At 36.7% G+C, this 22,971-nt stretch overlaps 1 protein-coding gene across 3 annotated transcripts in view; it reads left to right on the plus strand.

Annotated features, from left to right (window-relative positions):
- The window catches only part of LOC120082597 (DExH-box ATP-dependent RNA helicase DExH14), a 35,465-nt gene extending 12,723 nt beyond the window's left edge, over positions 1-22,742 (plus strand). For 2 of the 3 annotated variants that reach the window (XM_039037842.1, XM_039037844.1), the window contains exons 22-49: positions 429-641; positions 852-1,007; positions 1,088-1,312; positions 1,401-1,502; positions 1,603-1,683; positions 1,802-1,882; positions 2,770-2,970; positions 3,100-3,216; positions 3,321-3,443; positions 4,173-4,262; positions 4,372-4,497; positions 10,455-10,517; positions 11,056-11,144; positions 13,609-13,699; positions 14,919-15,068; positions 15,275-15,466; positions 15,581-15,646; positions 15,923-16,078; positions 16,338-16,481; positions 17,095-17,162; positions 17,261-17,426; positions 17,521-17,583; positions 18,146-18,241; positions 18,347-18,514; positions 19,399-19,569; positions 21,375-21,524; positions 21,591-21,722; positions 22,186-22,742. In XM_039037842.1, the coding sequence (XP_038893770.1) occupies positions 429-641; positions 852-1,007; positions 1,088-1,312; positions 1,401-1,502; positions 1,603-1,683; positions 1,802-1,882; positions 2,770-2,970; positions 3,100-3,216; positions 3,321-3,443; positions 4,173-4,262; positions 4,372-4,497; positions 10,455-10,517; positions 11,056-11,144; positions 13,609-13,699; positions 14,919-15,068; positions 15,275-15,466; positions 15,581-15,646; positions 15,923-16,078; positions 16,338-16,481; positions 17,095-17,162; positions 17,261-17,426; positions 17,521-17,583; positions 18,146-18,241; positions 18,347-18,514; positions 19,399-19,569; positions 21,375-21,524; positions 21,591-21,722; positions 22,186-22,272 (3,567 nt within the window). In that variant the 3' untranslated portion in view covers positions 22,273-22,742. The remainder of the gene's footprint in view (positions 1-428; positions 642-851; positions 1,008-1,087; positions 1,313-1,400; positions 1,503-1,602; positions 1,684-1,801; positions 1,883-2,769; positions 2,971-3,099; positions 3,217-3,320; positions 3,444-4,172; positions 4,263-4,371; positions 4,498-10,454; positions 10,518-11,055; positions 11,145-13,608; positions 13,700-14,918; positions 15,069-15,274; positions 15,467-15,580; positions 15,647-15,922; positions 16,079-16,337; positions 16,482-17,094; positions 17,163-17,260; positions 17,427-17,520; positions 17,584-18,145; positions 18,242-18,346; positions 18,515-19,398; positions 19,570-21,374; positions 21,525-21,590; positions 21,723-22,185) is intronic. The other variant, XM_039037843.1, reaches the window with a different exon arrangement.
- The last annotated feature ends 229 nt before the right edge of the window (positions 22,743-22,971 follow it).

Below are 22,971 nucleotides of genomic sequence, written 5' to 3' on the forward strand. Positions count from 1 at the left end.
TCATTGTTTTTCAGTGACCATCGCCGGCTACCTCCGACCACTGTCTCCCGCGATTGTTTTCCGAGGACCGCCGGTGGCCAACTTTTATATAAAAACATTTTTGAAAACAAATGAAAAAATAAATTAATAAAAAAAACCATTAATGTGAACGTGCAATTTTTTTAAAAAACATTCTTGCTATTTGAAATCCCGTTTTTATCTTTTTAATCTATCAATTCCAATGTTCACCTGAGGCAGTTAGTATTCAATGAGCTGAGCTGGTGAAAGAGTTTCGAGTAGGTCATATAATCAATTGAATTAGTTTTGATATGATTTTTGGTATTTTGACCACTGTACTTGAGGCAACGTCTCGGTCATCTTATTTAATTTGACAATTTGCTGTATCATATTTCTCATGCATAGGGTTTCTTTTGGTTTGTATTTGGTAGGTCATGGCAGATCCATCTTTGAGCTCAAAGCAAAGAGCTCTCATAACAGATGCTGCACGTGCACTTGACAAATCAAAGATGATGCGTTTTGATGAAAAAAGTGGCAACTTTTATTGTACAGAGCTCGGCCGCATTGCCAGCCACTTCTATATTCAGTATTCCAGTGTTGAAACATATAATGAGATGTTGAGACGTCATATGAATGACAGTGAGGTTGTTGATTGTGGCCTATTGCTATTTTTACTTGATTTCACTTATTCATACTGATTTCTGTTGTTTTTTCTCTGTTTCCTTTCCCTTATCTCAATTAATCACGATACTGTTGCTTTATTCTTCAAAAATGAAGATTGCATTCTTCATCTTTCTTTTTTATGCTCCTTAATGTAAATATCTTTTGGGCTAACTGGTCTGTTGCATTTACAGATTATTGACATGGTTGCTCATTCTTCTGAGTTTGAGAATATTGTTGTTCGGGATGAGGAGCAGAGTGAGCTGGAGATGTCAGTACGAACATCATGCCCCTTGGAAGTTAAAGGTGGCCCATCAAATAAACATGGAAAAATTTCCATCCTTATTCAGGTTGTTTTTCTAAAAGTTGTTTCTAGCTTCAAAAAGGAGGATGGCAACAAATTTCTAATACAGTGGTTATTATATTACAGTTGTACATTTCCAGAGGTTCCATTGATACCTTCTCATTAGTCTCCGATGCTGCTTATATAAGTGCTAGCTTGGCTCGTATTATGCGAGCTCTATTCGAAATATGTTTGAGAAGGGGTTGGTGTGAAATGACTTCGTTCATGTTGGAATACTGCAAAGCTGTTGATCGTCGAATATGGCCACACCAGCATCCTCTAAGACAATTTGACAAGGATCTTTCTTCAGATGTTTGTCCAACTCTATTTTATTATTCCTTCTGACATGTTGTTTTCTTCTGTTGATGCCCTCCAATCTAGTTCATTTTTTAACTACCAGATATTGCGCAAGCTTGAGGAGCGAGAGGCTGACTTGGATCGTTTACAGGAGATGCAGGAAAAAGACATAGGAGCATTGATCCGTTATGCACCTGGTGGAAGAGTAGGTTAATTATACTGATGTTCTACCTTTTTTAGTGGTTTTAATTTTTTTTTGTTAAAGATATTCAAACTGACTTATTTTTTCCCTTTGCTCATTGAAGTTGGTTAAGCAGTATTTAGGTTATTTTCCACTAATCCAGTTATCAGCAACTGTCAGTCCAATAACAAGAACAGTCCTGAAGGTAACATTTTGTTGCCATTCTTATATTTTAGCATAAGTTGTCTCGAGATTTCACTCTGTGGTAACCTTAACGGCTTGAACTATTGGCTATAATCAGACATCCGAAATGTTGATTTTAGGTTGAGGTGGTCATAACGGCCGACTTCATATGGAAAGATCGTTTTCATGGTGGTTCACAACGCTGGTGGATACTAGTTGAGGTGATAACTTGCCATTCGATTGTAATAGTGTTTAATTACGTTTCCTTGTAGAACTCTCAGTCTCACTCTCACAACCTATATTTTTCTGTAAAAGGATCTTCTCACGGAGAATTTTGTAAAATGTTTTTTCATTTTTGTATTATCTCCAAGAAGTATTCATTGACATATGTGGTCTCTAGTGAACCGATGTAATTTTTGGAGGGATCAAGAGACCTTGTTGATTGTAGTGTGGTCCCTTCTGAACTTCAATGTTTCTCTCTAGGCCCCATCATTTTGGGTGCTCCCTTGAGTGAGCGATTTTATGTTATTTTATTTTTTTGCTGTATTCTTTCATTTTTCTCAATAAAAGTTGTTCTTTTATTTAAGAAAAAGGAAAAACCATTCATTCACATATTAACATCTTGCTTTTGCAATTGAAATAAATTTTTTTCCAATTTGTTTCTAGTCGTCCAATTGTATTTTTGAAACAAGGATGGAAAGAATCCAAAACTTTTTTGAAGAAAAATATCTTCCTTGGGTTAATCAGTTTGAATCAAAAAGGTCTCATGCTTCATCTTAGTGCTCTTTTTCTAAATCTTATGTTGATTTTTCTTCTCATACTACATGTTTTTTTCCCCATTGTAACTTTACTTGTTTTCTCCCTCGTAGAGTTTGTATCCTTTGAGCAATAATGTCTTTTCATTTATTCAAGAAAAAGTTTCGTTTCTTGTTAAAAGAGAAACAAGGATGAAACTTGAAAATATCTTTTCCTCCTTTTTTCTCTTTGGTCATATCATTTACGGTAACAGTTTATTTACATGTTGAAATATTATGCATCCATGATCCATGTTTATCATCAAATCATCTTTTAGCGTCTGAATTAACAATATGCACAATCGTTTGAATAGGACAACGAGAATGACCATATTTATCACTCTGAGCTTTTCACTCTGGCAAAGAAGAAGGCTAGAGAGCCTCAAAGGCTTTCCTTCACAGTCCCAATATTTGAGCCACATCCACCTCAATATTATATTCATGCCGTTTCTGACTCCTGGCTGCAAGCAGAAGCATTTTACACCATATCTTTCCAAAATTTAGCGTTACCGGAGGTAATTACATGTTTTTCTCCACTTTCCTTGTTTTTGTAGATAGCAGTTTTTTTTCCCTCCCTTTTTTTACTCGTTAATTTAATGCTTTCCAAAGTTTTGGTATAGATGTTGAAGTTTTGTTTTTTTCAGGCCCGTACGTCACACACTGAGCTCCTAGACTTAAAACCTCTTCCAATAACTGCTCTTGGTAACAGAAGTTACGAATCCCTGTATAAATTTTCACATTTTAACCCAATACAAACCCAGGTTTGTAACAACCATCAACCCTCAAATCAATTGAAGTACGCTTAACCTTATCGGTGTTGCCATATCTTGGCTTCTTGTTTGATGCTTCTTCTTGGTTTGCACAGATTTTTCATGTGTTGTATCATACAGATGATAACATTCTGTTGGGTGCTCCCACTGGGAGTGGAAAAACCATATCTGCTGAACTTGCTATGCTTCGTCTCTTCAATACACAGCCTGATATGAAGGTAAAAAAACACTCTCCGTGAAAAATTAAGTATTATGCACAGAGAATTCAAAGTACAAGGTGCGATGGTTGTCAACTTTTCTTCGTTAAAATTTACCAAGTTGAGAATGATCGCATGTTGATGTTGCTAGGTCAGCTTTCTGAATTGTTTTCATAAATGAATGAAGATGTTCACTATGTATATTTTCTTTGGTACAAGAACTACTCTACTTTAGATAAGTAGAAAAAACAACATGAAACAAGTAACCATCATGGACTGGCCTAGTGCTAAAAAGAGACATAATCTCAATAAATGGCTAAGAGATCAAGGATTCAATCCATGCTGGCCACCTACCTAGGAATTAATTTCCTACGAGTTTCCTTTTACGCTCAAATGTTGTAGGTCAGGCGGTTGTCCCATGAGATTAGTCGAGGTGTACATAAGCTGGTCCAAACACTCACGAATATTAAAAAAAGAAAAAAGCTGGCATATATAGAAGAAATGGTAGATCAGAAAGCTACATTGTTGTCAAAACTTTTTCTTTGTTATTTCTAACAATAACAAGTAGGAGGTATAATTGTGACTTTGAGTTTCTCTATATTTCGTTTGTTTTTCATTTTGGGGCTTTCAGCAGTTCTGGGTTCCCTTTCTTTTGAGTATGGGTTTCCATTGATTTTCTTCTGTTTATGACGATTTATTTGGTTGGATTTCTTATCGAACTTATATTGTAACTTTTCCATTGTGATGCAGGTTGTTTACATAGCACCTTTGAAGGCCATTGTTCGTGAAAGAATGAATGACTGGAAAAATGGTCTTGTTTCTCGGCTCGGCAAAAAAATGGTACATCTTGCATCCGTTATCTTTTTTCTTTTCTTCTTTTTGGTGAGTTGTTGTGTGAGTGGTGGGGGACCGCTTTGATATTGAAGTTTCTCAATGATTTTGGTTTCAGGTTGAAATGACTGGAGATTTTACCCCTGATTTGATGGCACTTCTGTCAGCAGATATTATAATATCAACCCCCGAAAAGTGGGATGGTATTAGTAGAAATTGGCATAGTCGAAGCTATGTTACGAAGGTGAATTAACACAATAGGCATTACTCTTTTGGAAAAAGAAACAAAAGTTTGATTGCTCACATTTTCTATATCAACTCTCGTACCATTGAAATTTCTTTGGACGTTTATGGAGACTGATGAAAAGGGAAGAGAAAAGAGAGAGAGGGCACACATAGATCTACGTGAAAAACCCTAGTACAGGGAGAAAAAACCACGATATAGAATTTTCTTATTATAATTTGATACACAGGATACAAGGAGACTGTACATATAAATAGAAAAGTAGGAAACTCTAGAGTATTGTAAAAGGACAAAAATACCCCTTAGGTTACAAACCCTACTTTCAACACTCCACAAGTTGGGGCGTGGATATCAACCAGACCCAACTTGCTAACACAAGAGCCCTTTTGTGAGAATATCTGCTATTTGTTGACTGGAAGGAATGTAGGGGATGCAAATGTTGCCATTGTGAAGTCTATCTTTGATGAAATGTCTATCAATCTCCACGTGCTTTGTTCTGTCATACTGCATTGGATTATTTGCGATGCTTATCGCAACTTTATTATCACAATAGAATTTCATCGGAAGATTACTATCTTGATCGAGATCAGCTAGGACCTTTTTCAGCTAAATTTCTTCACATATCCCAAGACTCATGGACCTGTATTTTGCCTCGACACTGCTTCTGGCAACAATTCCTTGTTTCTTTCTCCTCCACGTAACGAGATTACCCCACACGAAGGTACAATATCCAGATGTCGACTTTCTGTCTACCACAGAACCTGCCCAATCAGCGTCCGTGTATGCCTCGATGTACCGTTTGACAAATTTCTTGAACATCAACCCTTTACCAGGAGAGGTTTTCAAATATCTCAGGATGCGCTTCACCGCTTTCATGTGTTCTTCACACGGAGCTTGCATAAACTGACTGACTGACTGCACTGACTGCATAAGATATATTTGGTTTAGTACGAGAAAGGTAGATCAGTTTTCCAATAAGCCGCTGATATCTTTTCTTGTTGATCGGAACATTGTATTCAAGTTATTGAGATTGACATTAACTTCCACAGGGGTATCAACTGGTTTACAACCTGTCATACCTGTCTCCTTAAGTAAGTCGGGAGTGTATTTTCGTTGAGAAACAGAAATCCCTTCTTTTGGACGAGCCACTTCCATTATGAGAAAGTACCTTAATTTACCGAGATCCTTGATCTCAAATTCCTCAGCCATTTTCCTCTTCAACCTGTCAATTTCTGAAGCATCATCACCTGATATGACAATGTCATCCACATACACAATAAAGACAACAATTTTCCCTGATATTGAATTCTTCATAAAGAGGGTGTGATCGGAATGTCCCTGACTATACCTTGGCAATTTTACGAAGGTAGTGAATCTGCTAAACTAGCTCTCGGAGACTGTTTCAACCCATACAAGGACTTCCTCAGTCTACAAACTCGATGATTAAACTGTTTCTCGAATCTCGGGGGAGGACTCATGTAGACTTCTTCTTCTAATTCTCCATTAAGAAAGGCATTCTTCACATCGAATTGGTGGAGAGGTCAATCTTTGTTAACTGCAACTGAAAGAAGGTCACGAACAGTATTCAACTTTGCCACCGGGGAGAAAGTCTCGGAATAATCTATTCCGAAGGTCTGAGTAAAGCCTCTGACAACTAATCTCGCCTTGTACCTGTCAATCGTTCCATCAGGCTTGTATTTAATGATAAACACCCATTTGCACCCAATTGGCTTATGTCCCCTTGGAAGAGTAACCTAGTCCCAAGTGTTATTTTTCTCAAGTGCCCCCATTTCCTCCATAACTGCTGTCTTCCACTCAGGGATCTCCATTGCTGCAATACTTTTCGGTATCATAACTGTGTCCAGGCTCGTAGTAAGGGCTACAGATAGGTAACTTTGCAATGGATACTTTATGCCAGATCTCGTACCTTTTCTCAAAGCAATGGGAAGATCAAGATAGACATCATAACTTTTCTTCCCATCTAAACCCCCACCACATTCAGCCTTCTGCTCATGAGTCTCACTTTCTGAGTGATCTCTTTCACCTTTAGGAGTACCATCCGCTGGAACAAGTTTTTCAAAACTGCCATCACTTGTACCTACATCCTCGTTGCATAAGGTGTCCTTGGTACAATTGTCGATACTATCACCATCTTCTCTGTCTTTACTCACCTTATCTTCAACACAGACATCAATATCAACACAAATGTTACTATCATCAAGGGTAGGAATACCAGTACCTGGAACTGATGCTCGGTCTGACTCCTGGACTGGAGCCGTAGAGGTGACAGGCGACACTATTTCCTTTCTAAGATTCTTCCTATAGTACGTTATCCACGGAACTTGTTCAATAGGAAGGATAGGGACTTGTTCAGTAGGAAGGATAGTCTCGTTGACACTTATGGCAGGTTCAGGAAGAACGCTCTCATTTCTAGGTTCAGGTAACATTAGCGAACTTGGACTCCAATTAGTCTCTTCATTGGTACTCTCCCCCTGAAGATGATTAATGGGAAAGAAAGGTTGATCTTTAAGGAAGGTAACATCCATTGAGACAAAATATTTTCATGAAGAAGGATGGTAACATTTGTATCCACGCTGATGAAGAGGGTACCCCACAAAGATGCATTTTTGCATACAGGGGATAAACTTGGTGCGATTAGGACCATGGGTATGGATAAACACAACACACCCAAACACTCGAAGTGGTACATCAGGAATAAGGCAATTATTGGGGTAGAACTCCTTGAAACATTCCAGGGGGGTTTGAAACTTTAAGACACGGGAAGGCATCCGGTTTATCAAATGAGCTACTGTGAAAACGACAGCTCCCCATAAGTAGGAAGGAAGAGAAGTTGACAACATAAGGGAGCGAGCAACCTCGACAAGGTGACGGTTTTTCCGTTCAGCTACCCCATTTTGTTGAGGAGTATACGCAACGAACTCTGATGGACAATCCTCTTCGAAACTAAGAATTCCCGAAAAGAATTATTGAAAAACTCCCGACCGTTATCACTCCGAAGGATAGCAATTTTTGTGTTGAACTGGGTTTCTACAGTAGTATACAATTGTTGAAAGATCGATGGGACCTTAGACTTATAGGTTAGAAGGAAGACCCAAGTTAGCCTAATGTGGTCGTCAATGAAGGTTACAAACGAGCGTTTACCGGTAGAAGTAGTGATTGGTGAAGGACCCCAAACATCGCTATGGAAAAGTGTGAACAATTTGGAAGGCTTATAAGGTTGAGAGCTCAGCGAGACACGAGGTTGTTTAACTCGAATACACACATCACAAATCAAAGTAGAAATATTAACATTGTGAAATAGATGGGGAAATAAATATTTCATATAATGAAAACTAGGATGTCCGAGACGATAATGCCATAATATGTAATCTCTTTCAAAAGTAGAAAAACATGATGAAAGTAAACTAGTCCTATCACATATCCTAGAAGAAATATCTTCAGTAAGGAAATAGAGCCCCCTGTCATGTCGGGCAGTGCGAATTGTCATCCTCGAGCTCAAATCCTGAAAACAACAGCATCAGATGAGAAAGTGACCCGACATTTCAAATCTCTTGTAATCTTACTAACAGATAATAGATTATAGGAAATTTGGGAACATGCAGCACATCTCGTTGAGTTAAATCCCTCAAAAGGAGAAAGATGACCTTTCCCAGCCACAGAGCGAAAGATCCATCAACAGTTCTGATTATCTCATTTCCAGCACTTGGACAATATGAAATAAACTGGTTAGAGGAGCCAGTTAAGTGGTATGTAGCCCTGAATCTAGAATCCACGACTTGCTACCATACACACTAACAAGGCCCAAGGATTGAATCGTACCTGATTGGGCAATCGCGCTGACACCTATAACACTGGAGTTATTCTGGTTGGTCTCCTGATTTTGAGGTTGAGAACCTCCATTTGCTGATTCACTTGCCAGTGCTCGTCCAGAACTTGACTGACGCTGTTTACCATTAGGTGGATGACCATGCAGCTTCCACCATTGGTCTTTGGTGTGCCAGGGCTTCTTGCAGTGTCCACACACTAGGGGAGGCTTGTTGTTCTGTTTCTCATTGACAGGACCTGCCATCTTAAAAGTAGTAGAATTAGTTGACGAAATTGGCATATTATTCATAGCATTAGACCTGTCCTCCTCGAGGCGCATTTCAGATCAAATTTCCATCAAGATGGTATCAGACGATGTCCTAGTATTCGGCTCCATACTGCATCGAACTTCGAGTTCAACCCAGCGAGGAAATTATAAACACGGTCAGTTTCCTCAGACTTGAAATGTTGGACTCCCCCACAAGGACAATCCCAGAAAATCTCACGACATAGGTCCATCTCTTACCAGAGAAGAGACAACTTGTTGAAGTAACATCCGTTGTTCAGCAACATACTGTAACATACATTGTTCCCTGCTTGCACTCGTGAACATGCTTGCGTAAAGTATAGAGTCGGGAAACATTTTGTCGTTTGAAATACAGCTTCTGAACAACATCCCAAATATCTCGCGTAGTGGCAACATATAATAGAGGTTTTCTGATTTGAGGCTCCATACTACCTACTAAAATAGACCGGAGTAAGGAATCCTTCCCCTTCCAGATACGTTCTTGGGGGTTACTTGGTCTCGATTTCGGTATTTTACCCGTCAAGTAACCGAATATATGACAACCCTCGAGGGTTATTTTAATAGATTGAGACCACAAAATAATTGTGACCATTTAATTTTTCCCCAACAATAAAACTTGTTGAATTTCCCATAGCACCCAAAAATAAATTTGCTGTAAGTAAAGCAGGGAAAGAAGTTACTGGATTTCCCGAGTAAATTGGTAGACTAGAAGGGAGTTCGGACTGGACATTCGAGGTCGTTCCAAGAGCTTCTCTAAGGGTGGCTATTTGTTGCTGAACAGACTCGTTTTGCTGTTTAATTTGGAGTTGGAGTTTGGTGAACTGTTCCTGGATATAGTCAAGTTTATGTTCAGGATACGAAGAAGATGACGCTCCCACCTCAAATCTGCCACCCATAGGAACTCTTTGATTGAAACTGCCACCCACGCTCGGTTGGAACGGAGGAACCCATAGGCGCGGTCGGTGTTGGGCAAGAACCTCGGCTAGGATCAGCTGGGTCATGGCTGGAATCGGCTGGCTGGGATCGAAAGGAATCCACGCGCGCGCAGCTGGAATCGATCTAGAAGGCTCCGTCGAAGTCTGAGGTCCCTTTGCCGCGTCGCGAGGGTTCGCCTGGTTGCTGCGCGGGTCCGTCTGGTGGCTGATCCAATCAGTCGCTTGTCCTCCAAGTTGGGCTGCTCCAATCGGCTGATGAAGATATGATAGGACCATCTGGAAGTACCGTTCTATAGCGGTTTGTACGACAGTGGCTATACCGGTGGTTGTGGTGCCAGATGGCACTCGTGATTCTCCTGTTTGATTTTCCTCAATGGTGGCGAGGGTTTCATCTCCGTGCTTTGATACCATGATGAAAAGGGAAGAGAAAAGAAAGAGGGCACACACAGATCTACGTGGAAAACCCTAGTACAGAGAGAAAAAACCACGATATAGAATTTTCTTATTATAATTTGATACACAGGATACAAGGAGACCGCACATATAAATAGAAAAGTAGGAAACCCTAGAGTTCTGGAAAAGGACAAAAATACCCCCTAGGTTACAAACCCTACTTTCAACAGAGACCTTTTGTTGCACCCTACGGGCTACAGCTAGTTTTTTCCATGGAAGTTCAATCCCTTAAATGCCATAGCTGGGCACAATGAGAGAGAACCCCATGTTTCTCCTACTCTCAGTTTTTATTGCCCGTTACCTTGAGGCATTAGTTAATGAAAATTGCTTTCCTCCAATTCCTTGTTGCGCAAGTACTAAATGAAAGTTTCTTATTCCCATATTCATATACTTCTGCATGTTTGAGGCACATGACTAACAAATGACATTTACAATAGGTTGGACTAATGATTCTGGATGAGATCCACTTATTGGGAGCAGATCGTGGTCCCATCCTTGAGGTATTTAATTATTAAGCCTAGCTATTTAATACATGATGCTATTGATGGAATTTTATCTAAACTTATTCACATTCTATTTTTTATAATTTATCTATAATGATATTTCATCAACCATATTAAAAGATATATATTAAACATACTGAATGATTCTGGTTTCTTATTAAAAAATATATATTGATTGAATGGTTCCCAAATGAATATAACATTTGTTCCACATGATTTTGAAGTTACTGCTTGAGCTCTTAATTATGCTGTGCCTTGCCTTCTTTTGGTGTGAGGATCCCCTTAATGTCAGTTACATTGGAGTGAATATACAGCGTGCTTCTCATCATGGAGGAACATCAATGCTTAGTGCAACCCACATTCTTACTAATTGGATGACATCTCAATTAAATTTACTCAGCAGACCTTGAAGTTCGATTTCAACTGAACTTATAAATTTGCATTTTCCCTTCAAAGGATTTAAGGCTTGATCTTGTATAGGATTCCATTCATCTACATTACTTTTTAAAAATTATTGCCTTGTTTGTGTCCACAGGTTATTGTTTCAAGGATGAGGTATATATCATCACAGACTGAGCGAAAAGTTAGATTTGTAGGCCTTTCAACTGCTTTAGCGAATGCAAGGTATGCAAGCTCGACTGAAGAATTTATCGTTAATGCGCTACAGAAGTTGCTATTTTGTTCTTCAGTTTTCAAATTTTTATACTACTTGATTTTGTTCTGTTCCAAATTTCTGTTGTTGGCATAAGCGTCTGTCCATAATGAATAACACACAAACACAAACAGATGATGGATACAGTAAGTTTGCTGAGGTGTTAGAAGGAATGTTTCTTCATCAGCCATTGCACTGCTGGTTCAATTGTTTTCTTATATAATTATATATCATTTCCCCTTAGGACAGCACTGTAATCAATAAGACAATTGCATTTGTTGTTTTCAGAAAAGAAACATAGTTCTTTGTTAAAAATATACAAGATGACTCATGTATGGCTGGATGTGTCTTCGTTTCTTTTTATAGAGGATGCAGTGGATTAGGGATGTTAATTGTTGAATTTCTTCATAGTATCATTAGTGTTACTACTTATCAAGACACAGGCCGCAAGAAAACTTCGCACTTCTTTTGGGAGCTTTGGGAGCTTGATCCTTCAAACTCTCTTACAAAGGTTTTGATTGAAAACCATCTTCCTTACTGCCAACATATTGAAAAGAGATTTAACTGGAAATGTCCCCGAGCTGTAAAAACTCCAACTTCTAGAATCTTGGTCTGTAGAGAAATGATTGTCCTCCAGGTTATGACAGATCTCCTGTCAATCCTCCTAAAATTGAGCCACTCGCTAGGTATAGCAACATATGCATTTTTTTTAACGGAGTCCCTATGGAATCTTGTGAATCATGAACACAAGAAATTTTTTCTTCTAAAAGCTCTATTCAAACACTCAAGTGGCATTGCATTGTTTCTGGAAGCAGAAAAAAGTGTAGAAACTGTAGACTGTTCTGAAGCATCCTTACCATACTCGCTTGAGAAAATTTGTTAAATGGTCCTCCTTTCAACTTAGGGCCCCATCCACTAATATTTTTCAGAAATTCTGCATCTACCTTATTTAGAAGAATAAAAACAGAGAGATAATAAAGGAGATTAGAAGGTATTAATTTAGCTTATGTGTAACAAAGCATAGATCCATATGGGAAGATCTAGCTTATTAATGGTAAACCATGCGGGAAGATGTTTGCTTCTAGCAGCCTTCGGCAAGGTTACCCTCTTCCCCTTTTCTATTTATCCTTATTATGGAATGGCTCAGTAGAAAGCTTTATTCTTATTATGAATTGCCTTAGTAGAAAGCTTTATAAAGTGGAGAATGAGGGGTTTATCAAAGGCTTCATTGTGGGGAAGGGTCAATCATCCATTTCTATTAACCACCTTCTTGTTGCAGACGAAGCCATTCTATTCTCCTCACCAGAAGCATCCCATATTGATTACCTATTTGCTACTATCAAGTCCTTTGAAGAGGCGTCAGGTGTAAACTAGTCTTGGCGTCATTAGCATCCAACATAAAAACAAGCCTCTTTTGGCCAAGTGGATTTGGAGAATTTATTGTGAAAAGGATGGTCTCTGGAGAGAAGTGATTGCTTATAAATATGGTTCGGTTCATTTTGACCACAACCTGGGATTTCTTCCATCTCATCTTCCAAGGGTCCTTGGAAATACATCGATCGCCTTAAAAGTATAGGGGTCCGGAATCTCACAACCACTTCATTTGCTCAATTGTATTGGGAATTTATCTCCCAAAGTTTTGGTTGGTCAGTCAGTCTTCCAACAGATCTTTGGACTCTACTAAATATTGTCCTCCTTGGTCATCTGTTCAACAATGAAAAGGAGATTCTTTGGCTTAACTTCATTCAGGACTTCCTTTGGTCGATATGGCTTAAATGGAATTCTCACATTTTCTTCAATACAAAACAAGACTTCGAATCTTTTTCTTCTTAAGTTTATTGGTTTCTCCATTTTGTAATTATGGCTTAAGCTTTCTTATAATGCATTGGGATGTTTTTTCTTCTTCTTTTCTCCTTTTTTTTTTTTTTTTTTTGTAATCCTTTAGATAGGTTTCCATTTTGCGATTACATGTCTGTTATGAAATTCTCTGTTTCCTATGGGAAAAAAAGATGTAACCCCCGAGTTATCTTATGTTGCATATTCAACTTTCTTCTGAAAGCCTACTAAAATAGATTCCGTTGGTAATACTAGATAAGTATGAGTATGACCCATATTCTATTTCATCTGCAGAATTTTCTACTCAAGATTTATGCTTAAATTGGAATGTCTTTGTCTTTCCAATTTAGTCCTTATATTATGTTGTTGCTTTTGTACTTCTCTTGTATCTACTTGTATTTTGAGCATTAGTCTCTTTTCATTTCTTTAATGAAAATTTAATTTCTTGCTTGGTACATCTATTTAAATGCATCTTATGACTCAAGAATAGCATCATACTTTTCATGGTTTGTTGATTTAAATTCTAAAATAGGGTGTTTGTTTGGAAGTTTTGGGATTTCATGTTGGTCTATAATTACTCTCATATTTTTCTTTTATCAGTGATTTGGGTGACTGGTTAGGTGTTGGAGAAAATGGACTTTTCAATTTCAAACCAAGCGTAAGGCCAGTGCCTCTTGAAGTTCATATCCAGGCAAGTGAATATGGTGTCTTGGAAGGGTTTGCCTTATTTTCTTTTTGTCCAGAACAAAGTTACTTTAAAAAATAAGTTATGGTGTTCAATTTTATATTTACTACCCTCTATGGTTTGATTGTCGGGTGAATTTAAGAGATAATGTCTACCTAATGATTCTTGCAAGATTGACAAAATAATTTTTGCTTATGTTTATTACATCTATATGCTGTACCATTGCTTTCAAAGCTACCTGGCAAACTTGGTTTCAATCAATTAGACTTTAAAGAAAGGAGCAGAATTTATTGACTGTTTCCTATGATTTGTGAGTTTTCTTACTAGCTTCTGTGTCCCTATCTGCTCTGATAATACAATGTCAGAAGAAACATAAAACTATTTAATTTGAATTACATATTTCATCCACAAATTTTAGTATTTGCTCTGCTTACCTAGAGGGTTTTTCTTTTTTCTTTTTTAATTAATTAATTTATTATTATTATTTTTTTAATTTTTATAAGAAATAATTTCATTGATGAATGGAATATACAAAGATCACAAAAGGAGCTTATAAACGGGATTACAAAAGTTTCCTACAAGGAAATTTAAGTTGCAACTATTGGGGCTGTATATTTTTTCGCAGTAAAAATAGATGATTCAAGAATATTCCGAGGATCTTTCTCTTCGTTGGAAAGTCCTTGAATTTCTCTCTTCCCATATCTTCCAAAGAATGGTTCTGATTATGCTTGCCCATAATGCTTATACTGTTGAATCTTGGATGTTTTGGTACGATCCCACTAATCTAACCTGCCTCCCAAGTTCTAATGACCTAAACTTTAAGGCTTCTAGAACTAGTGTGCTACAAACTTTTCATTGATGTGGTGAAAAGTTCCAGAGTTCCAAGTTATGCTACTAACTTCCAATCCAAAAACAAAACAAATGAAGTAATTCAGTGAAATTTTCACTATTACAATCCACTCAATCCAACGTTTTGAAAAAACTTCCCCAGCTAGAATTAATTAAAGAACGAATAAGCGCTATATTCTGATGAAACTCGTAAGGAACAATTAGCTCATAGAACATTCTACCACCTCCACTCAATTCCACAGAGAAAGCTTGAACAACATTAATTCACAATTTTCTGGCTCTTCCTGAAAAGCATCAACAATAAACGTTTGATTATAATTTTATTTTGTCTATGCTTGCTACCCCTACTAATGAACGTTTTGAGAATTTTATTCAGGGATATCCTGGAAAGTTCTACTGCCCTAGGATGAACAGTATGAATAAACCAACTTATGCTGCCATCTGCACCCATTCACCAACCAAGCCAGTTCTTATATTCGTCTCATCTCGTCGTCAAACAAGACTCACAGCATTGGATCTTATTCAGGTGAGGTCTCGATTACCATGAGTAAAATCATCACTCTTTGCTTGGTCAATCGGGCTTTTTAGACTTAAAAGCTCACTGTAGCTTCAGCGTTGCTTCCTATACAAGTTTCCTGATATGTACTTCATATTTTAGTCTAAAATTGTTGCTTTCCTTTTGAGTTCGTGAATGACAGCCTGTTTACTGAATTTGTTTTTTTATGGTTGAAGTTTGCAGCTTCAGATGAGCATCCAAGGCAATTTCTTAATATGGCCGAAGAAGAGCTTCAGATGATCCTTTGTCAAGTTATCGATCAAAATCTCAGGCACACCTTGCAGTTTGGTATTGGGCTACACCATGCAGGTCTAAATGATGGGGATAGGTCTATGGTTGAGGAACTGTTTGCAAACAACAAAATTCAGGCATTTCTGTTACCCAATTGATCTATCTATTCTACCAGAAAAGTCCAGATTCAATCAAATAAACTGTCCTATTTATATTTTACTAATTAAGCTTTTCAAACTATCTGATGGTAGGTATTGGTTTGTACTAGCACATTGGCTTGGGGTGTGAACCTTCCTGCACATCTAGTTATTATCAAGGTGATGCATACTTTTCTGTAATTTGTTTAATTTAATGTTAGTACTGGAAGCAGGTAATTTTTATTTGACTGGAATTTGGCTCTGAAATTGTGAAAGCTTTAACATATTGTTTATTTTACCGTGAATTTCTTAAGTATTTTAAATGACATGCTGCAAGAAATAGAAATCTCTCTCTCTCACCCTTCATGTTCTTAGTTATCTTAGGTTTCCTTTTTACTCTAATTTTTGTTTCAACCTCATTAATAACTATCGAGTAATTGTTTCTTTTTTTAACAGGGAACAGAATATTATGATGGAAAATCAAAGAGATACATTGATTTTCCAATCACAGATATTCTACAAATGATGGGTCGTGCAGGTCGACCACAGTATGATCAACATGGAAAAGCAGTTATTCTTGTTCATGAACCCAAAAAGAGCTTTTATAAGAAGGTCAGGCTCTCTTATCATTTTATTTATTTTTATGAAAAATACTTAGCTGCATCCCAGGTAGCACCTATCTTCGTGCATCCCACCCAATTGTCCAATCATAAGTTGCCATGTGTTAATTTTTTTTTCAAATTATGAGATACTTTAATTATTTTTTTGATGTGGATGATGATAAGGGATGCATAAGATGTACCCAAGACTACCCTATTTTTATCTAATGACTCTTCACTCTGACAGTCTTGGTTCTTATAATTACTTTCAGTTTTTGTACGAACCATTCCCGGTTGAGAGTAGTCTGAAGGAGCAGTTGCATGACCATATAAATGCTGAGATAGTTTCGGGCACCATTTGTCATAAAGAGGATGCAGTGCACTATCTTAGCTGGACATATTTGTTTCGTAGGCTGGTAAATTTTCTAGTAACCACGGTGCATTTCCTTGAGCAGTGCATACTGGTGTCTTGTTTTTTGAATTCGATGTGAATTGAAATGTTTACCGGGGAAATGAATTGATCTAGTAATGGTACGAATCATTGGTTCTTTTCGACAATGTTTACCAGGGCTATTAAAAGTCATAGCTATTCTTTCATTATAGCAAATTGGAAACATCTTTTGTATTCCCTTTGAATGGACCATTTTGTATATCTTGGATATTTCATTCCATCAATGAAATTCTTATTAAAAAAAGAAAAAAGAAAAAAAGGGAGTAAGAATATGAACTTTTGTTTGGGATTTCTTCCATTGGTGCATCTAGTGGTTTTTCAACTCTTTGGGATAAAAGAATTGTAGAGGTCATTGAAGTATTTAATGTTGCCCACTCCATGAACAGTTGGCAGTGTTTGGATAATTGGAGTCGGTTCATGGGACTAGGTTTCACGATCCCATTAAACATAAAGAGCAGTGCGAATTAATTTTAAGCATTAGGCTTTCAAGAACAATGCAAATGATCATAGAGGATACAATCTTTTAATCTGTCGATGATTTTGTCCACTGCAGAAATTCTAACATCACTCTTTTATAGATGGTAAATCCTGCTTACTATGGATTGGATAGCATGGAACCTGAAATTCTAAGTTCGTACTTGTCTAGGTAAAAACACTTTTGTTAGATTTAGTGGAATTTCTTTCATTCAGCATTCCAATTGTCTTGGGATGATGGTATATGTGGCGAGCATTTTCCTCCAACAGGTTAGTACAAAGCACATTTGAGGATCTTGAGGATAGTGGATGCATAAAGATGAACGAAGACAGTGTGGAGCCAATGATGCTGGGCTCAATAGCTTCTCAGTATTACCTCAGCTACATTACTTTATCAATGTTTGGCTCAAATATAGGTCCAGATACGTCACTTGAAGTGAGTGATTACATTGTGTTATGGGTTCCATGAGGATTTTTAGTTTACAGTTTACCCTCTTTGCATAGTTTCTCACCATGTTTGTTGCGTGTAGGTATTTTTGCATATCCTTTCTGCGGCTTCCGAGTATGATGAACTTCCTGTGCGGCATAATGAGGTAGTGCTCTTCTTACAAGTTTGTTATTACTAACTTGCAGTTATTAATTACTTATAGACGAACCAATAGCCATATAATCAATGACTTCTAGGTAAAGAACTACCTAAAGTGTACATTTTGTAAGCTCACAGAGGATTTTTTTAGGGCAAATTAATCTTTAGTTAAATAATTTCCTGAAATTTTGTAGCGGGTTATGTGGCAGGCTCAATTTAATTCCTTTCCATTTTTCATATAGTAATGAAATCCATAGTTTTGTCACTCTGACATATTAGCAAAGCCCTTTTTAAGTTACCAGTTCATGAGGTTCTTTTTCTTCTTTCTTCCCTCATCTCCATTGTTGTTGGCAGGATCCACTACCCAGATTTTTCATATTCTAACGTAACATGTCTTACTGTTTAAATCTCTGAAAGCACCACCAGCTTTCTCGAGTCTTGGAGGATAAGTTGAAATTTGATTTGTTGTGTTTTCTTACAAATCATTTACTGTCAACTGATTGATGATAGTGTATAAATACCATTCAGTTCAATTCTCATTTATTTTTTTTACTATCAAATTTATTAAGGAAAACTACAATGCTGCTCTATCCGAGAGGGTTCGATATAAGGTGGACAAAGATCGACTTGATGATCCACATGTGAAGGCGAATTTACTTTTTCAGGTTTTTCTTTCCCTTCAAATGTATTCTTTTCAAATGTATCTGGTTTTTCCATTGTGCTCATCTTAAATTTCTTCATGGTTTTCTCCATCTCTCAATGGAATTCAGGCACATTTTTCTCAGTTGGAATTACCTATCAGTGACTACATTACTGACTTAAAGTCTGTGTTGGATCAAAGTATACGCATTATTCAGGCCATGATTGATATATGTGCTAACAGTGGATGGCTATCAAGCTCGATCACATGCATGCGTTTATTGCAAATGGTCATGCAGGTTATTCTCTTTATAGTTTTCCTTTGTAATTAATTAAATAATTGGTAGAAAGACGGTTTAAAATAAATTAATATCAGTTTTGTTTGTTTTTTATTTTTTGTTGGCTTTTCTTTTTTCCGGCTTTTGAACTCCTTTATTTATTTTGCTCCCGTTTGTGTTTGCTTTCATTCATACCCAATTAAAGTTGTCCTCATCATAAAATAGAAGATTATTGGTAATTAAGACAGTGGAGTGGGTGAATGCTTCTTCTACTTTGCATGCTACTTTCACAGCGACGATTGTCATTCCAACCGGGCAACCATTTCGAAAACTTTCTTACTTGAACAGAATGACTGCAGACTAATAAATAAACGTACAAGGAAAGATTAGAAAAGAAAAAAAATGGAAGAAAACAAAAGGAAAAGCGTGCGGGTCCCGCATTTCAACACACAATGGTTTGGAGCTTAGATGGCCAGCTATTTGTTCCTTTCAGCATGTTTTTCCTGCGCCTTAGAAATGCTGCTCTGTGATTTATTTCTCTTCGTGGTAGGGACTTTTAACTAACTACTGATACTCCTTTATTCACTATGTGTGGGAATACAAATGTAATACATCTGAGGAGAAAAGTGAAACTTCTAGATGACTGCATCCTTTTATTATTATTATGTGTTTCTTACTCTCCAAGTTGTACTCAAGAATCCATTGCCTAGTTCTACATAATGTTCTTCACATTTCAAGTGTTGGCTATAGTATGGAATTGAGAAAGCATGTCATGAGACATTTTCATTTAATTTTCCTTGTTTGAGATGTTCAAGGATGCCAAACAGGCCTCACCCTTACTTGCAGTGTGGGAAATGAACTGTCTTAAAATTCTCCGACTTACATGATATTTATGAAACTTTCAGGGCTTGTGGTTTGATGTGGATTCGGCACTGTGGATGCTGCCTTGCATGAACGACGACCTTGCAAGCTTACTAAAACAAACGGGATATCACACTCTGCAGCAGCTGCTGGATCTTCCCAAGACAGCTTTGCAAAACTTGATTGGAAATTTTCCTGCTTCAAAATTAACTCAGGTCAGAAAAGTTTTCCGTGATATTTCTACATGATTTATCTGGGGTATTAAATTTTCATTGATGTCAATATTTACATGTCCATGAGTTTGACATCAACTTAAGGGCATTTTCACTACATAAAAATATGAGTATGTCTATATATATACACACACATATAAACAAAATTTTACTGAAATGTGGATATAAATAAAAGGGCCAGCATATATAGCAACCTTTCCTTCAGTTACATCCAGTCTCAGGGATCTCCCCTTTATTTCATTTATTCAATGAAGCGTTTCTTATATATATATATAAAAAAAGGATATTTTCATTTATCAATGAAATGACTTATTATCCAAAAAAATAAATATTTTTTATGATGTTTTAATATAGTTTTATCAAAGTATTTATCGAAGTCGACATTTTATTAATGTTTCTACCAACATTTTCATAAATTTGAGAACTAGATGTTTCCATCAACATTATTTATATTTTGCACTGGAAGTGGTTTCAGAAGTTCTGTATATTAGTTTATGTAGAACAATTAGTAAATATTTGTAATTCTTTGGACAAATGACACTTTTGATTCATAAGATTTGAGTTTGAGTCAATTTATTCTTTGAAGTTTAAAAAAGAACACTTTAGTCCCTGATGCTTGAAAAATGGTTCTAAATGGTCCTTCGGCTAAAGTTGACCATTAGTCAACTAACAAAAAATGATATGCCATTAGTGAGGTCTCTAATTTTGAATGACTAGGCAAATCTCATTGATTTTATATTGTTACATCTTTTGTGGAATTTTTATTTATTTGTTTATTATTGTTATTGTTATTTTATTTCTCTCATTTCTCTCCCTTCCTTTCTCCTGACCACCCTCCACTTTCGTTCAATCTCTTCTTCTTTTTCCGATAAAGGGGTAGGCTGCACCCACCACATTCTCCACAAACTCAAGTTTTAAGACGTGGGTATTGGGGTTAAATAGGAAGAACCTTGAAGAGGAGAATGGTTTTAACAATGTAATAGGAATGATAAGGCTTGAGAGAGAGAAAGAGGAAGAAACAAACTTTTCCCCAATTTTTAAAATGTGGGTATTGGGGCTAAAAGGAAAGAACAAGAGGAAGAACATGGAAGAGGAGAATGATGTTAGAAATGTAATGGAAATAATAAAGCTTGAAAGAGGAGAACAAAAATAAGGGGTAGTTGGCAACACAATCATTCGAGAGGGAGAGGGAGGGGAGAGAACGAGAGTGGATTGGAAGAGAGAGAAGAGAAGAAGAAAAGGGGAAAAAAAGAAGGCAAAAACGCGATGTAAATAAAATAATATCAAATCAACAAGATTTGGCTAGACACTTAAAATTTGACACCTCATCAATTTCATGTCATTTTCTACTGGTTGAGAGTCAAAAACCCAAGGACCATTTAGAAACATTTTTCAAAGAGGCTATTGTACCCATCTCCAAACATCCCCTTCAATCACAAATGAAAGAGATATTTAAAAAATATCTATAAAAGAAATTTGGACAGATTGCATAAAGATAGAGATGTACCAAAGTATTTTTCTTTTTCCGAAGTTAAAGACTAAAGTGTTTATTTTGAAATATCATGGACCAAATAGACACTAAACTCAAACTCGAGGGACTAAAAGTGTAATTTGCTCTAATCTTTATGTGAATGCTTAATTGTTTTAGTTTGTAGTAATTTAGTTGTTAAACTGGTTAGTTGCAAATAACTAAATTCCGGCTACCCGACCCATTTTAACTAACAATTAGTGAATGACTACATAATAGCATTTTATCTGATTTGGATATTTGTTTACTGTTTTTACAGGATTTGCAGATTTTTCCTCGTGTCCAAATGAAGATAAAACTTCAAAGGAAGGACGATGACGTTGAGAAAGCTCCCTCCCTTAGCATCAGATTGGAGAAGATAAGTTCGAGGAAAAACAGAACCAGGGCATATGCTCCACGGTTTCCCAAGGTAAAATTCTCAGCTCCATTGTCGAATAGCAAGTTGATGTAAATTAAATGACACGTTCTTTTGCAGATGAAAGATGAAGCATGGTGGCTTGTACTTGGTAACACCTCTACATCGGAACTGTATGCTTTAAAGAGAGTTTCTTTCTCTGATCGCTTGGTCACAACCATGCAGCTGCCTCCAAAAAGAAATGATTTTCAGGTTAAAGTGCCTCAGAAACTAAAATTTCTGTGTGTTCGACTCTCATTATTTTCCTTCTCCTTGTTTATTTTTTGTACTACACCAATCGTTCGTTATGTCTTGGTGCATGTTTGGAAGTGATTTTGAAAAGGTTAAAATCACTTTTGTCATATTCAAGTCACTCCAAAACACTTCTTTAATTTAATATTTAATTTCACAATTTTAAGTACAATTCTCATTTAATCAAAATTGGTTTTGAATGATTACAAACATGTTATAGAGTGATTTTGAAACTTCTTAAATCCAAACAGACAAACCCACTTACGTTGGATTTGTATAATTGTCGACTCATTGGCTTTTATGGGTTTTTGATTTATTAACATTTTACATGACAGTTTTTCATTCTGTAGATGATACATCCGTTCGTTGAATTAACTTTAACATTCGGACATGCTTCTAATAGTTTAGATGGTATGTTTTTCAGGAAATGAAATTGATTTTGGTCTCAGATTGTTATCTTGGTTATGAGCAAGAATACTCCATTAAAGAACTGATCAGTGGAAGCAGTTGATCCAATTACGCGCTGTTGAGTATCCAAAACGAAGTCCAATGGTCTGGACTTGAGAGAAGACATTAGATGTCACTGCTGGAGATTGGATGACGGACCATAAGAGATAGAAAGAGTTGCAACTTGCCAGATAAATTACCATACATTAACAGGCATTTCTAGGTGGCCATGAATGGGGTTTACAGTTCAGTCATATATGCTTCTCCAGCGTAAATAAACCGACCACTGACTAGTATATTCTCAATGTATTTAACATTCTAGTTCAATGATGGAAATCAAATCAATCTTAGATTTCATGTACAAGTGGTAAATTTTGTAAATCTATTTATTTGGTTTACTACCTTGTAATACAAGTATAGTTATCCTTTCTTTTTCTTTCCACAGTTGAGCTCTGAGCTCTCCGCTCATTGTATTATGCTAATGGTCTACCACCTTTATATATATATATATATATATATCTCGTCTACTACTAATTAACAGTGGGTTTGTCTACTACTAATTAACGGTGGGTTTGATTGGTGATTTAGAAACGATTGATTCAATATAAAATAATGTTTTCAGTCTCTTTGAATGCGTTTAATAGTAGATTTAGAAATTGAATTTCAAATTAAAAAATTTCTAGTGTTGATCTTTTTCTTAAACCAAAAAATAGTTTGTAGTTGTAGTTATCAACTAAATATGACCTTGAAACGTAATTATTAT

Source organism: Benincasa hispida, chromosome 8 (assembly GCF_009727055.1).
Source record: "Benincasa hispida cultivar B227 chromosome 8, ASM972705v1, whole genome shotgun sequence".
Lineage (NCBI taxonomy): Eukaryota > Viridiplantae > Streptophyta > Magnoliopsida > Cucurbitales > Cucurbitaceae > Benincasa > Benincasa hispida.